This window comes from Salvelinus namaycush, chromosome 22 (assembly GCF_016432855.1).
Source record: "Salvelinus namaycush isolate Seneca chromosome 22, SaNama_1.0, whole genome shotgun sequence".
In the NCBI taxonomy this organism is placed as follows: Eukaryota; Metazoa; Chordata; class Actinopteri; order Salmoniformes; family Salmonidae; genus Salvelinus; species Salvelinus namaycush.
Window position 1 is genome coordinate 3,800,209 of NC_052328.1, and position 16,690 is coordinate 3,816,898.

The following is a 16,690-nucleotide window of genomic DNA, read 5'->3' on the forward strand; positions in this document are numbered from 1 at the left end:
AATTATTTATACTTTTACTTTTGATACTTAAGTACATTTTAGCAATTCCATTTACTTTTGATACTTAAGTATTTTTAAATCAAATACTTTTAGACTTTTACTCAAGTAGTATTTTACTGGGTGACTTATTTTTACTATTTAGGTATCTTTACTTTTACTCAAGTATGACAATTTAGTACTTTTTCCACCACTGGATGTGGCTGGGGGTTACAGCATTTATTTCACATGACCCATCAATTTAGACAAGTGTGTCTAGGTAAGCGTCATCTAATACTTATAAAATATTTTTATCTGGAACTTTCTGTTTTCCTGGAATTTGTCCTTATTGTAGGCTACTACTTTTACCACTTTTAGTCTTAATTTGTACTACTATGTTTAGCACATGACCTCACATGTGAATCCTTACAGAGATGGGTGGGCTTAAGAGGGTGTGAACCATGCTGAATGGGTGTAGATAAGGGAGAGCTCTCCAGTAGGTACCAAAAATTCAAAGGCTCTTTTCTCAAAAGTGAGTATACAAATGTATCAACTTTCAAAAAAGAATTACTTTCTAATTGTTCCTCAAAAATGTGGTGTTTGATATACCATGTTGTAGCTCTGAGTCTCTACTTTTATCCAATGTAAAAAAACAAATCAAACATTTTGCTTTATAAGACCGATTTGAGCCGGTCGGTCAAAATGTGTTTACATTCCTGTTAGTGAGCATTTCTGCTTTGCCAAGATAATCCATCAACCTGACTAGTGTGCACTGTGTTACAAGCTCGGAGGAATTAACATATTTTCTACACAATTTGGTGAAAGCCCCAAAGGATTCAGAAAGCATCGTTTTCCCATCACTATTATATACAGTACATTAACTAAACAACCTTAACCCTAACTATAATAAAATAGAGATTTCAGTAGGGAACATCATGCTCCCATTTGTCTCTTACTCATGTGTGAGCTTTTTTTGTCAGTCTCAAAACCTTAAAAGGGTGCGTACTGATAACCAAAAAGGGTTTGAATGGCTTCTTCACCTGTGGGATTGTCTGAAGGGGGGTGAGGGGGTCTTTTGTGGGGGAAAACTCCTTCTGATTGGCTGGGCCTGGCTCCCCATGGCTGCACCCCTGCCCAGTCATGTGAAATCCATAGATATGGGCCTAGTTATTTCAACTGACTGATGTCTTTTATATGAACTGTAACTCAGTAAAATCTTTGAAATTGTTGCATGTTGCGTTTATATTTTTGTTCGGGCCCCGGTCAAAAGTGTGTACGGGCCCCGGTCAAAAGTAATGCACTATATAGGGACTATGGTGCCATTAGGTACTCATCACTAGTGATGGACAGGTAAGGAGTGTAGTTAAGCTGGGGGTTGAATAGGGATGCCCAGTTGGGGCTGCATTCTGATTCATTCTCCGCTGTAGATCTGGTTGAAATCCATCTACTGTAGTTATGTGGCTGTCCTCCTTGAGCCCACCCAGCTTACATAGTGAGAAGAATGGAAATAAACCTAAAGGCATCTATTATGGAGAATTCACAGGGGCACTGCTTGTATTGATAGAGGCATGCTTTTGCCTGGGAGGAATTGAGGGTCGGATGGCAACATTCTGTATTTTTTTTTAAATGCCATGCACGTGTGTTATTTTTGGTAAATTTCCTCTGCCAACTTCTGCACATGCGCACACAAACGCACACACACACACACACACACACACACACACACACACACACACACACACACACACACACACACACACACACACACATGCTCTGACACTCTGACAGCCTCTGGGGGCAGAGGGTCGAATAGGGGATAGGGCGCAGTCAGAGCAGCACCCCTCGTATCATCTACCAGGTGTGCCCATCACCACCTGGTGGAGGAGCTCCTAGCACTCCTATCCATCTCCATGCTGACAAGAGCAAACACACTCCATGGCATGAATAAACAAACCTGCTGCTAAATAGGCCACTATCTCTCCATCAGACACTTTCTCTCTGTCTCTCTCTGCATCTCTCTCACTATCTTACTCTCTATCTCTCCTTCAGCCTCTCTCTCTCTATCCTCACCCCTTTCTCTCTCTCTTCTTCTCTCCCTCCACCTCTCACTCTGACTATCTCAGCTTCCCTCTGTCTGTACAACTGCCCTATTCACTTAACTTCCTGCCAGTACTCCATTAGTTATGCTACTTTCTCTACACCTTCTTCCCTCTTTCCCAACCCCTCTACCTCCCTCTTCTCCTCCTTCTCGTCTCTCTCCACTTGACTTGCAGTTATCTATCAAATTTCATCCTGGCGGCTGTGGTGCTGGAATCAATCAGAGTTGACTAGCTTTCGGCTTATCTCAACCTGTGGTGATTGATTTTCCTCGTTAGGTATAATTTGATGCTGTATCCCATATCTTCCAAAGCAAATTAAATTGTAGTCTAGTCGAAATGGGGCTCCTAGTCTTGGGCTGCTGTGAGTGACCGAGCAAGTGTGTGTGTAGGAAGATTGTCTGTGTGTCTGTTTATGAGCGCATGTGCATGTGTGTCTGTGTGTCAGCGCGGTGGGATGTTAGATAGAGCTAATGGGAAGTGGCGGACACATGATGGAAAACTAAAGAGGATGCTGTTGAACAGGGCTGCTTTCCCACTGGGCTGACACACTCACTCAGCACAGCACAATGTCTCCTCTGCAACTACTCACTACTGCTAAAATACACTACATCTGAATCCATACTGCTGTACTGAGCCAACGCAACATCTAGGATTGCAAGATTCCATTAAAGTTCCCAAAATTCTCAGGTTTTCCAGATATCCTGGTTGGAGGATTCCGGATTTCCTGCTTATTCGGTCCTGATCCCAGGAACTTTCAACCATGTCAAATAAAGTGTTACTGTTTATTACCGTTTGTTACCATTTGTTGCCATATGTATTGTTACAGGCATGCATGCGTGGTGATGGTAACCCACCTCATCCTTGTCTTCAGCCTGTATGAAGAGAGGTAGGGCGAAGCCCACCTGGGCCAGCTCGGTGATGTGCACACGGTACTCGGAGCTGTTGAACTTGGGCGCGTTGTCATTCTTGTCAATCAGCAGGATGGTGAAGGTGGTCGTCACCGAGGCATCTGACGGTGTACGGTCATCGTTCAACTCTGTGCCCTGAGGGAGGAATGGAGGGAAGAAACGGGGGAGAGAGAGAGAGAGAGACACACAGGGGGAGTATGGGAGGAGGACGGGCAGAGAATACAGGCGAATAAGTGCAAGTGCAATTAATTTCCAGTGTGAACAAGAAAGCAAATGAGAAAGTGAGAGAGGTGTCATATTGGAGCTGAAATTGTTCTGGTGGAGTGAAAGCAGTAAGCACTCAATGGATGCGTCCAATTGGCACCCTATTCCCTACACTGGGCTTCCGAGTGGCGCAGTGGTCTAAGGCACTGTATCTCAGTGCTAGAGGTGTCCCTACAGGCACTCTGGTTTGATTCCAGGCTGTATCACAACCGGTCATGATTGGGCGGTTCACAATTTGCCCAGCGTCGTCTGGGTTTGGCCGGTGTAGGCAGTCATTATAAATAAGAATTTGTTCTTAAAAAGATCGGGCCCTTTTTTTTAAATGTTCGCCTAAAATTACATACCCAAATCTAACTGCCTGTAGCTCAGGACCTGAAGCAAGGATATGCATATTCTTGATACCATTTGAAAGGAAACACTTTGAAGTTTGTTTAAGTGTGAAATTAATGTAGGAGAATATTAACTGACTTGCCTAGTTAAATAAAGGTTAAATAAAAATGTATAAATAGTGTACTACTTTTGATCAGGGCCCATAAGACTCTTTATAGGGATAGGGTACCATTTGGGATGTAACCAATCTCCTCCAGGTATTTACAGCTGTACCTTTATTGGATCAGGGGGGGGGGGGGTCAGAGTGACTCAAAGCAATCATAGAAAGCATCTCTAAGTGGGGGCACGAAGAGTTCACTGTAGATACACATCACACACACAATGAGATTTAAGAGAAAATAGTCCCATTACTCTCTCCCTCTCTTTTTTTCTCTCTTTCTTTTGCTCTCTCTGTCGATAATGGGAGGAGCGGGGAGATGAAAAGAGGTGAGAGAGGGGAAATAGAAAAGGGGTTTGTCTTTTATTGTAAAGGTGACGGAGCGATGTCGCAGGCATTAGGAAAGGTTCGGAAAAAAGTGGTGCCTTGTGGGTAATCAGGGTTTTGTGTCATTTAGAGGCGTGTGACATCCTCTTCCAAGAAATAAATACACAGTAAATTACAAATAACAATAACGAGTGAAAATAACATGGCTATATACAGGGAGTACCAGTACCAAGTCGATGTGCAGGGGTACGAGTTAATTGGGGTAGTTATGTATATATACTGTAGGTAGGGGTAAAGTGACTAGGAAAAAGGATAGATAAGAGACATTAGCAGTATTGTATGTGGTGACTGTGAAAGTGTGTGTGTGTGTGGCATCAGTATGCATGTGTGCTGCATGTTATGTGTGTGGGAGTATGTAGTGTGTGTGTGTGTGTGTGTGTGTGTGTGTGTGTGTGTGTGTGTGTGTGTGTGTGTGTGTGTGTGTGTGTGTGTGTGTGTGTGTGTGTGTGTGTGTGTGTGTGTGTGTGTGTGTGTGTGTGTGTGAGATGTGGTGTCAGTACGTGTGTGTGGGTACATGCATACTCCAGTGTGTGTGCATAGAGTCATTGCAGGATAGTTAGTGCAAAAAATTGTATGTGTGTGTTGGGGTGTCTTTGTAAGTATGTTTGAGTGTGTGGGCAGAGTCCACAGTGTGAGCATAGAGTCATTGCAGGAGAGTTAGTACAAAGAAGGGTCAATGCAGGTAGTCCAGGTAGTCATTTGATGAGCTATTTAGCAGTCTTATGGCTTGGGAGTGGGTCGTGTTAGTTCCAGACTTGGTGCACTGGTATCGCTTGCCTTGGGTGGCTGGAGTCTTTGACACTTTTTTGGGCCTTCTTCTGACACCGCCTGATATAGAGGTCCTGTATGGCAGGAAGCTCGGCCCAAGTGATGTAGTTGGCCGTACTCACCACCCTCTGTAGGTGTCTTGCAGTTGCCTTGCGAAGCGATAATGCAGCCAGCCAAGATGCTCTCAATGGTGCAGCTGTAGAACCTTTTGTGGGCCCATGCCAACTCTTTTTAGCCTCCTGAGGGGGAAGAGGCGCTGTCGTGCCCTCTTCACAACTGTTTGTGAATCATGTTAATACCTTAGTGATGTGGACACCGAGGGGCTTGAATCTCTCGACCCACTCCAGTACACTCTTAGAAAAAAAGGTGCTATCCAAAATCTTAAAGGTTTCTTTGGCTGTCCCCATAAGAGAACCCTTTGAAGAACCCTTTTTGGTTGCAAGTACAACCCTTTTGATTCCAAGTATAACCCTTTGGAGTTCCATGTACTGTAAAACCCTTTCTACAGAGGGTTAATGTGGAATCCAAAAGGGTTCTACCTGGAACCTAAAAGCGTTCTGTTATGGAAAATGTATACTTGTGCTTTACTACTTAGCAATTTCTATGTTCTACATTTGTGCTTTTCTATAAACCAATTTCTGTGTTCATGCAAGTGACTGACTGAACAAATCCTCACTAACAGTAGCTGCAATTTGGCAGTACGCCCAGACCTTGTTTTGAGAACCAAAAATATCTCAGTTTCAAGGTCTCAGCTTAGAGAGAAGAAGCCTTGTGAGGTATTGGTCTGTCACATGTTATTAACCAGTATTAGTCGGTCACCTGATTGAAACAAAACGGTAATGATTAATTAATTATGCTAAATCATGCAAATATAACTTATGTGTATAGCCGTATATAAGACAACTGCTTGGACTACCCCAGCAGTGCTTCTGACAGATGTTCACTAAGGTGCATTACGTTTGTTGGAACCTCTCCAGCATGCTGATAATAAACATTGATTCATTTAAGATCGACTTTGAGTGTCCCTAGTGGTAATTTCTATGACACGGTGTAGATTTTCCACGACAGTTCTACCTGGAACTTAAAAGGGTTTGCCTATGTGGACAGCTGAAAAACCCTTTGGTAAAAAAAAATTCTAAGAATGTACAGCCTCATTGACATGGATGAGACATGGCTCACCCCACCATTTTCTGTAGTCCACGATCAGCTCCTTTGACTTGCTGAAATTAAGGGAGAGGTTGTTGTCCTGGCGCCACACTGCCAGGTCTCTGACATCTCCCTATAGGCTTCCTCATTGTCGTCTATGATCAGTTTGTCATGACTCTCTCTCCTGGATGAGGATCAAAGGTGCCGGATCAGCTAGTTCAATGGCTGACAGATAGCCAAACTCTCTCTCTCTCCTGGGGGTTGGCCCGGTTATGACTTAATAACCAGATCGTAAATACCTTGCAGAAACTCTGCCTTTGGCTCTGCAGTACTGAGAATGGAATGTCTGAGTGTTACACAGAGAGACTACATGAGACCAAGTGAGCACAGACATTATGCCGGCGTGATGGAACGCCCCCCTTTCAACCAGAGTGCTTAAAAAGGACTCGTAATGAAATGTACATTATACCAAAACATGCCGGGTTGCTGCCGGTGTGTAAAGTGGTCATAGCTGTACCCTGAATAATCAATCATTGAGACCAGTCAAAGTGCAGTTCGAGCTGAATATTTTACCTATGGTTAATTAAATCTCTGACAAAGGGTTTAAAACTACAAGACCATAAAATGGTAAGACCCTCTGAAACTCTTGACGAGTGTTTGTCACAAGTGTAGAGAGGAGTAGGCAGGAGGCAGTCGTAGGTTTTGAACTACTGAGTTTATTAAAGCACTATATAGCAGCAGTTTCGGCAGCTGGTGGAAGGCTGGTGACGCAGAACGCCTGAGCTGCACAGGAGGGGAAAAAGGCTTCCAGCAGGGCAGGCGGAGGGGCAGGTCCTTCCTAGAAAGCCAGACCCTGTCACTGGGGTGAAAGACCGAGGCCACACTGTGGTGACGATTGGCCTGCGCCTTCTGCCGGAGGACGACATGCTGGAGACGGGTTTGCGCTGTGTTCCATAACTCCTCTGCACACCGGAACCAATCGTCCACTGCAGGAGCCGCGATCTGACTCCGGTGCCAGCGTGCCAGGGCCAGCTGATAGCCTAGAACACACTGAAAGGGTGTGCGGTTAGTGGAGGAGTGATGGAGAGAGTTGTGTGTATTCTGCCCGGAGGTGAGGCTGACCGTGACCCCCAGTCGTTCCATGAAGGCCTTCCAGACACGCGAGGTGAACTGAGGACCAACGGTCAGACACGATGTCCTCCGGGATCCCGTAGTGCCGGAATATGTGAGAGAAGAGAGCCACCGCGGTCTGCATGGCCGTAGGGAGACCGGGCAGAGGAATCAAACTACATGCTTTGGAAAACCAGTCCACAATGACCAGGATGGTGGTGTGCCCCTCCGAGGGGGGATGGTCTGTGACAAAGTCCATGGAGAGATGGGACCAGGGTTGTTGTGGTACCGGCAACGGGTGGAGTTTGCCATAGGGGAGTTGTCTTGTTGTCTTGATCTGTGCGCAGTGGGAGCAGGAAGAGACGTTAACCTGGACGTCCTGGGCCAAGTACTTGGCGGAGAGACAGTCGATAGTACGGGCTATACCCGGGTGCCCCGACACAGGTGCTGTGTGTGCCCAAGCGAGGAGACGGTCCCGCACATCAGAGGGCACGTAGGTACACCCCTCGGGACAGTGGGCAGGGTTCGACGGTTGTCTGCATCCACATTCCACACTACAAGAGCCACAATGCGGGATAGGGGAATAATGGGTGTCACTTTCTCCCTCCAATCCTCTGCGTCATGCACTCGGGACAACGCATTGGCCTTGATGTTCTTATATGCCGCCCGGTAGGAGAGGGTGAAGTCAAACCTGGCGAACAATAGGGCCCACCTGGCCTGACGCAGGTTCGGCCTCTTGGCTGCTCGAATATACTCTAGGTTCCGGTGGTCAATCCAAACAAGGAATGGGTGTTGAGCCCCCTCCAGCCAGTGCTGCCATGTTTCAGCGCCTTCTTGACGGCCAGTAACTCACGATCCCCCACGTCGTAATTCCACCCCGCGGGAAACAGCTTCAGTGAGTAGAAGGCGCATGGATGGAGTTTAGAAGGAGATGCAGTGCGTTGGGAGAGAAGCCCCTACTTGGGAGAGCAGCCCCTACTCCAACCTCGGAGGCATCCACCTCCACGATGAAGGGCAGAGATGGGACAGGATGAGCCAGAACAGGTGCGTTCGTAAAACGTTCCTTGATCGCACGGAAGGCTTCGTTGGCCTACTCAGTCTAGCGCAGCTGTCTAGGACCTCCCTTCAGGAGGGAGCTGAGAGGGGCCAGCACTGTGCTGAAACCCCTAATGAAGCACCTAAAATGGTTGGCAAAACCAAGGAAGCGCTGCACCGCCTTGATGTTGGATGGAACAGGCTACGACCGTACTGCACTGACCCTCAGCTCTTCCATCTCCACTCCTGCGGGGGATTGCCCAGTAAGGAGACCACCTGCTGGAAGAAAAGGCACTCCTCCACCTTGGCGTACAGGTGATGCCCTATCAGCCTCTCCAAAACGGACCTGACATGAGAGACATGTTGCCCGAATGTAGTGGAATACATCATGATGTCATCTATGTACACCACTACACAGTGACCCAACATGTACCTAAACACCTCGTTAATGAAAGATTGAAACACAGAGGGTGAATTTGTCAGGCCGTAGGGCATTACCCTGTATTCGTAGTGCCCTGTGCTGGTGCTGAAGGCAGTCTTCCATTCATTCCCCTCTCTGATGCGCACCAGGTTGTAGGCACAACGTAAATCAAATTTGGTAAAGCACTTAGCACCGTGCATCTGTTCGATCACAGTAGGTAAGAGAGGCAAGGGATAACTGAATTGAACAGTTGCCTTATTCAGTGTCCGGTAATCAATACAGGGGCGGAGACCTCCATCCTTCTTCTTCCTTGGGCCAGAGCCTCCTGGACGTAGACCTCCATGGCTTCGGTCTCTACATGCAAGAGAGGGTAGATGTGCCCCGACAGGAGGGTAGAACCAGGCAGTAGGTCGATAATGCAGTCCCTTGGGCGATGAGGGGACAGGCACGTGGCACGAGTCTTCAAAAAAGCCACCTGTAGGATAGGGACGTGGGTGGCCTGGTCCGGACTTTCCACGGAGGTGGCACAGATAAACACAGAGAGACACCACCCCTGACACTCCTGCGATCAACCCAACATCCTCCTCTCTGTCCACGACATCCTGGGGTTATGAAACTGTAACCAGGGGAAACCTAAAACTACGGGGTCTGCAGAAGAGTCTAAGATGAGGAAAGTGATGCGTTCATGGTGGTTGTGAAGTGTGAGGGAAATGGGAATCGTGGTCTGGCATCAGTCCTTTTCCTAGGGGATGGTTGTCTAGGGAATGGACTGGGATAGGGGGTTGTAAAAGGACTAGAGGAAGGCGTATTGATAAGGTCACTGACCGGTCTAGGAAATTGCCGGCAGAACCTGAGTCCTTTAGGGCAGGACTCAGTGGGGGGCCAGGATAGTCTGGGAAGGTGACAGGAAGGAGGACAAGCTGGGTGGACAGAGAGGAGCAAGGCACGTCCACACCTACCTGGGAAGGTGCAGGAGCGCTCCTCGGCCTGTCGCTTCCTTCTCCTTCTGGGTCAGGTGTTCCAGGAGTGGTCCGACTCCCCGCAGTAGGAGCAGAGACCCTGTTGACGACGGCATTGACGTTCCTCTTGGGGAAGTTGCGTTGTGCCCACCTCCATGGGCTCAGTCTCACTGGAGGTTCCTGGGAGAGACCCGAACCCCCAGGATGGGCGACGACATGCACGCAGGAGATTATCCAGGTGGATGGCCATGACGATGAGCTGGTCCAGCATGAGGTCCTCATCGCTACAGGCTAGCTCGGTCTAGACGGCCGCCTGTAGCCTGCTGCGTTTAACCATCAAAAGGGCCTGGTCGTTCCAGCCAGTGGAGGCAGCCACCATCCGGAAATCCAGAGCATACTCAGACACTGTCCTGGACCCCTGGCGTAGATGAAGGAGATGCTCACCTCCATCTCAGCCCTCTGTAGGGTGGTCAAAAACAGCACGGAAGAGTTGGGTGAAGTGCTCATAGGACTGCACTACTGGACCATCCCTCTCCCACACGGCGTGCACCCACTCCAGAGCCCGGCCTGTCAGCACTGAGATCACCAAGGACACCTTGTCCTTCTCGGAGGCTGTCCCGGCATGATTGGCAAGGTGGAGGTCACACTGCAGGAGAAACACCCTACAGTGAGCTGGGGTGCTGTCAAACCGCTCCGGGAGGGGCAGGTGGATGTTGCTGATCGGACTGGGTGGTGTAGATGGTGGTGTGGTAGCTGGAACGACCGTGGGGAGCTGGGAAGTTGGTGGTGTAGCCTGCAGCTGGCATACGGTCCGGAGCACCTAGTCCATGGCAGTCCCGAGGTGCTCCAGGTAAGAGTTGTGGAATAGGAGCTTCTCCTTACAGTGGAGAGGTCGGGATGTCCTGCTGCTTTTCTGTTCCCTTGGGTCGTCATTGTTATTCTGTCACAAGTGTAGAGAGGAGTAGGCAGGAGGTAGTCGCAGGTTTTGAACTACTGAGTTTATTAACCTCTAATTCCTCCCAAACCCGGATCCGGGAGCACCCCCATCAGTAAAAAAGCTGACTAGCATAGCCTAGCATAGCGTCACAAGTAAATACTAGCATCTAAATATCATTAAATCACAAGTCCAAGACACCAGATGAAAGATACACATCTTGTGAATCCAGCCATCATTTCTGATTTTTAAAATGTTTTACAGGGAAGACACAATATGTAAATATATTAGCTAACCACGTTAGCAAAAGACACCACTTTTTTTACTCCACCAGTTTTTTACTCCATCAGTAGCTATCACAAATTCGACCAAATAAAGATATAAATAGCCACTAACCAAGAAACAACTTCATCAGATGACAGTCTGATAACATATTTATTGTATAGCATATGTTTTGTTAGAAAAATGTGCATATTTCAGGTATAAATCATAGTTTACCATTGCAGCCACCATCACAACTCTCACCAAAGCGACTAGAATAACTACAGAGAGCAACGTGTATTACCTAATTACTCATCATAAAACATTTCTTAAAAATACACAGCGTACAGCAATTGAAAGACACAGATCTTGTGAATCCAGACAATATTTCAGATTTTCTAAGTGTTTTACAGCGAAAACACAATATAGCGTTATATTAGTTTACCACAATAGCAAACATCACAACAGCATTGATTCAAGCCAAACATAGCGATAACGTATAAACCACCAAAAGATATTAATTTTTTCACTAACCTTCTCAGAATTCTTCAGATGACAGTCCTATAACATCATATTACACAATGCATATAGAGTTTGTTCGAAAATGTGCATATTTAGCGGCACAAATCGTGGTTATACAATGTGATTAGTGGCCAAAACGTCAAGCAATCTGTCCGGCGCCATCTTGGAGAGGCACCTATTCTAATCGAAAACTATTCATAAACTTGACTAAAAAATACAAGTTGGACAGCAAATGAAAGATAAATTAGTTCTTAATGCAATCGCTGTGTTAGATTTTTAAAATTAACGTTACTGCGCAATACAGCGTGCGCTAAAGCGAGACCGCACCATAATTCATGGCGGAATTATTATTTGACATTTGTCAACATAAGTACGAATTAACAGCATAAAGACTGCTTACTATTAGCTGAGCTTCCATCAGAATCTTGGGCAAGGTGTCCTTTCTCCAGAACAATCGTCTTTTGGTTGAAAGATGTCCTCTTCTCCTGTCGAAATAGCAGCTAACGATAGCCACCCACTGGAGAAGTGTCCAACTCGTGAAAGCGCATGACAAAGAAATCCCAGAAATCGCAATAAACTGCTATAAACTGCTATAAGTCGGTTTAAATGAACTACCTTATGATGTCTTTAACACCTATAACGAATAAAAACATGACCGGAGATATAGAACTACTAAAACGAAAGCGTTTGCAGGACGCCATTGTGATGTCTTCTTGCGCCAGGCGCACCGTTGAAAAAGACGGTACTTCCGTTCCACGGTCTTATATAGGGTCCCAGATTGCGCAATCCACTCCATTCAAATTCTCACCGCTTACTGACATCTAGAGGAAGACGTATGCAGTGCATGTAGCCCGATGGCTTACATGGGGACTTATAAACTGACCTCAGAACAGGGACCTCGATTTCTGAAATCTCACTCCCTGACAGGAAATGTGCTGCAGAATGAGTTCTGTTTCACTCAGAGAAATAATTCAAACGGTTTTAGAAACTAGAGAGTGTTTTCTATCCAATAGTAATAATAATATGCATATTGTACAAGCAAGAATTGAGTACGAGGCAGTTTAATTTGGGAACTCATTTTTACAAAGTCGAAATGGCGCCCCCATAGGCTCAAGAAGTTAATAACCTGTTATGGACAGGGGGCAGCATTTCCACTTCTGGGGTCAGTTTATAAGTTCCAATGTAAGCTATGGGGCTACATGCACTGCATACGTCTTCCTCTAGATGTCAGTAAGCGGGGAGAATTTGAATGGAGTGGATTGCGCAATCTGGGCCCTATATATAGACCGTGGAACGGAAGTACCGTCCTTTTCAACGGTGCGCTTGACGCATGAAGACATCACAATGGCGTCCTGCAAACGCTTTCGTTTTAGTAGTTCTATATCTCCGGTCATGTTTTTATTCGTTATAGGTGTTAAAGACATCATAAGGTAGTTAATTTAAACCGACTTAGCAGTTTATAGCAGTTTATTGCGATTTTCTGGGATTTCTTTGCCATGCGCTTTCACGAGTTGGACACCACTCCAGTTGGCGGCTAACATTAGCGGCTATTTCGACCGGACAAGAGGACATTTTTCAACCCAAAGACGATTGTTCTGGAGAAAGGACACCTTGCCCAAGATTCTGATGGAAGCTCAGCTAATAGTAAGCAGTCTTTATGCTGTTAATTCGTACTTATGTTGACAAATGTCAGATAATAATTCCGCCATGAATTATGGTGCGGTCTCGCTTTAGCGCACGCTGTATGCTTGAAGTAACGTTAATTTTAAAAATGTAAGCCAGCGATTGCATTAAGAACTAATTTGTCTTTCAATTGCTGTCCAACCTGTATTTTTTAGTCAAGTTTTGGAATAGTTACTGATTAGAATAGGTGCCTCTTCAAAGATTTCTCCTGCCATTTTCTGGGCAGCTTTGCTACTTTTCTCATTGTATAACCACGATTTGTGCCGCTAAATATGCCCATTTTCGAACAAACTCTATATGCATTGTGTAATATGATGTTATAGGACTGTCATCTGAAGAATTCTGAGAAGGTTAGTGAAAAAATTAATATATTTTGGTGGTTTATACGTAATCGCTATGTTTGGCTTGAATCAATGCTGTTGTGATGTTTGCTATTGTGGTATGCTAATATAACGTTATATTGTGTTTTCGCTGTAAAACACTTAGAAAATCTGAAATATTGTCTGGATTCACAAGATCTGTGTCTTTCAATTGCTGTACGCTGTGTATTTTTAAGAAATGTTTTATGATGAGTAATTAGGTAATACACGTTGCTCTCTGTAGTTATTCTAGTCGAGTTGTGATGGTGGCTGCAATGGTAAACTATGATTTATACCTGAAATATGCACATTTTTCTAACAAAACATATGCTATACAATAAATATGTTATCAGACTGTCATCTGATGAAGTTGTTTCTTGGTTAGTGGCTATTTATATCTTTATTTGGTCGAATTTGTGATAGCTACTGATGGAGTAAAAAAAATTGTGTCTTTTGCTAACGTGGTTAGCTAATAGATTTACATATTGTGTCTTCCCTGTAAAACATTTTAAAAATCAGAAATGATGGCTGGATTCACAAGATGTGTATCTTTCATCTGGTGTCTTGGACTTGTGATTTAATGATATTTAGATGCTAGTATTTACTTGTGACGCTATGCTAGGCTATGCTAGTAGCTTTTCTACTGATGGGGGTGCTCCCGGATCCGGGTTTGGGAGGTGTTAGAGGTTAATGCAACCGCTGTGTCAGATTTCAAAAAAACTTTACGGAAAAAGCACACCATGCTATCATCTGAGTACAGCGCTCAGAGCCCAAACAAGCCATAAAGATATCCGCCATGTTGTGGAGTCAACAGATGTCAGAATAGCATTATACATTTTCACTTACCTTTGATGATCTTCATCAGAATGCACTCCCAGGAATCCCAGTTCCACAATAAATGTTTGATTTGTTCCATACAGTCCATAATTGATGTCCAAATACCTCCTTTTTGTTCGCACGTTCAGTACACAATCCAAGCTCACGAAGCGCAGGCAAGTCCATGCAAAAGTTCAGACGAAAAGTCATATTACAGTTCGTAGAAACATGTCAAACGAAGTATAGAATCAATCTTTAGGATGTTTTTAACATAAATCTTCAATAATGTTCCAACCGGGAAATTATTTTGTCTGTAGCAATGCGATTGAAAGCAGGTCTAACTCTCATGTGAACGCGCATGGTCAGCTCATGGCACTCTGCCAGACCCATGACTCAAAGAGCCCTCATTCCCCCCTCCTTCACAGTAGAAGCATCAAACAAGGTTCTAAAGACTGTAGACATCTAGTGGAAGCCTTGGAAGTGCAATATCACCAATATCCCACTGTATATTAGATAGGCGATGAGTTGAAAAACTACAAACCTCAGATTTCCCACTTCCTGGTTGGATTTCTTCTCAGGTTTATGCCTGCCATATGAGTTCTGTTATACTCACAGACATCATTCAAACAGTTTTAGAAACTTCAGAGTGTTTTCTATCCAAATCTACTAATAATATGCATATATTAACAACTGGGCCTGAGTAGCAGGCAATTTACTCTGGGCACCTTATTCATCCAAGCTACTCAATACTGCCCCCAGCCATAAGAAGTTAACGGGATCACAGCCATAAGAAGTTAAGTGGGACGAAACCCAAAGTGCTAAATAATAAAGCACTCAGGAAATAGTAGGAGAGATTCCTCTCAGGAAAAAAAGCTAAATTTACATTGACCGACAAAGACAAATGACAGAGGGAGTGGTAATAGAGTGGGGATTGGAACCAGGTGGGACGAGACAAGTCCGGGGTTGATGAGTGAAGGGCATTTGCCAGCAGCAGGTTCGGCAGCAGCTAGAAGGCCGGCGACGCCGAACGCCTGAGCTGGACAGGAGGGGGAGCCAAAGCGAAGGCTGGTGTGACAAAGATGAAGACTACTGTTCACAGTCTGCAGCTGTTTAAGTACTGGAAGTCTAGGAAACTCAACTGAAGACGAGAGGGGATGAACATTTCCCTCTCACCACCGTGTGGTACATCTTACGTCTCCATTTTAACGAACACTCCAGAACAAAAGAAGCCTACAACTACAAAGGACATTGTGACCTCTGGTGGACAAACCAGAGTCTTACGTCCTTCGAACTACTCGCCATAGACGGACAAGTGGTTTCAACAGAGAGACGACAGAAAGACATCTAAGCGTAAATATATGTTGCATTTCTAAATCTGAATCAGCGGTTGTTAGGGTGCTAAATATCCATATTTACGCTGAGCGTGTTTTCCCAATGTATGTCCGATAATTCCACTCACTTTGTCTCTCCCGCTCTATCTTTCCCCACACCATTTCCATTGTGTAACAAGCCATCATATCGGGTTAGTTCACAAGGGACTGTTTCATTGCATTATGTTAGTAATCAATAATCTCTAGTGTGCGTGTTTATGTATTTCTGTGTGATTATTTAGTTAGTTAGTGAATAAATAATTAAGCTAATTTGTGTATCACTGAATCATCACTTAGGCTAGGGTTCGTGCAGATTTACGAGGTCAACAACGTTCAGAATGAGACTGATGAGGTAATAATACATTTATAAGTGACTATCTATAGATGTTAATATATCTTGAAAGAGATTAATTCGGGAGATAGTAACTTGTTAAATACGTTATCCAATGGTGCCACAAGTTATTAATGAGTTAATTGTTACATATTAATTTAATCATGTAATAATTAAACATAGTGTAACGATCGTCGTAATCCTCCTCCTCGGACGAGGAGGAGAGGCGAGAAGGATCAGACCAATATGCAGAGTGGTTAGTGTTCATATTTAATGAAAATAGACTGAACACTTCAAAATACAAAACAACAAACGTGACAAACCGCAAACAGTCCCGTGTGGTACTAACACAGACACGCGATACAACCACCCACAAAAACCACGTGAATCACCGGCTGCCTAAGTATGATTCTCAATCAGGGACAACGATTGACAGCTGTCTCTGATTGAGAATCATACCCGGCCGAACACAAACATCCCAACATAGAACACACACATCGACAACCCACCCCAACTCACGCCCTGACCAACTAAAATAATACAAGAGAAAGGAAAAACAGGTCAGGAACGTGACACATAGTTCATTGATTTGATAAAATAATATTCATCGGAATCTACATCTGGCTCAGAAAGACAAAGATGAAGAGGGAGAGAGAAGGAGCAAATAATCTCCAAAGCATTGGCCTGGCAGGACTCCATCAACATTAAGAATATCTTCCATTCCTTTATCCTCCCAGGTTGCTCCCAAAGAAGTCGAACTGTTCTCTAAATATGAGGATCTCAGCAGGACCCTGTCATAGTAAGCCTTAGGGTGGGGTGTGGAAATGCACACCTGGAAGATTATACCTCACATC

General features: G+C 45.0%; 1 protein-coding gene across 1 annotated transcript in view; it reads right to left on the minus strand.

Annotated features, from left to right (window-relative positions):
- LOC120017357 (cadherin-23-like) overlaps positions 1 to 16,690 on the minus strand; it is a 659,988-nt gene that overhangs the window by 276,297 nt on the left and 367,001 nt on the right. Inside the window, exon 10 of the mRNA XM_038960107.1 lies at positions 2,930 to 3,118. Within this exon, the coding sequence (XP_038816035.1) occupies positions 2,930 to 3,118 (189 nt within the window). The remainder of the gene's footprint in view (positions 1 to 2,929; positions 3,119 to 16,690) is intronic.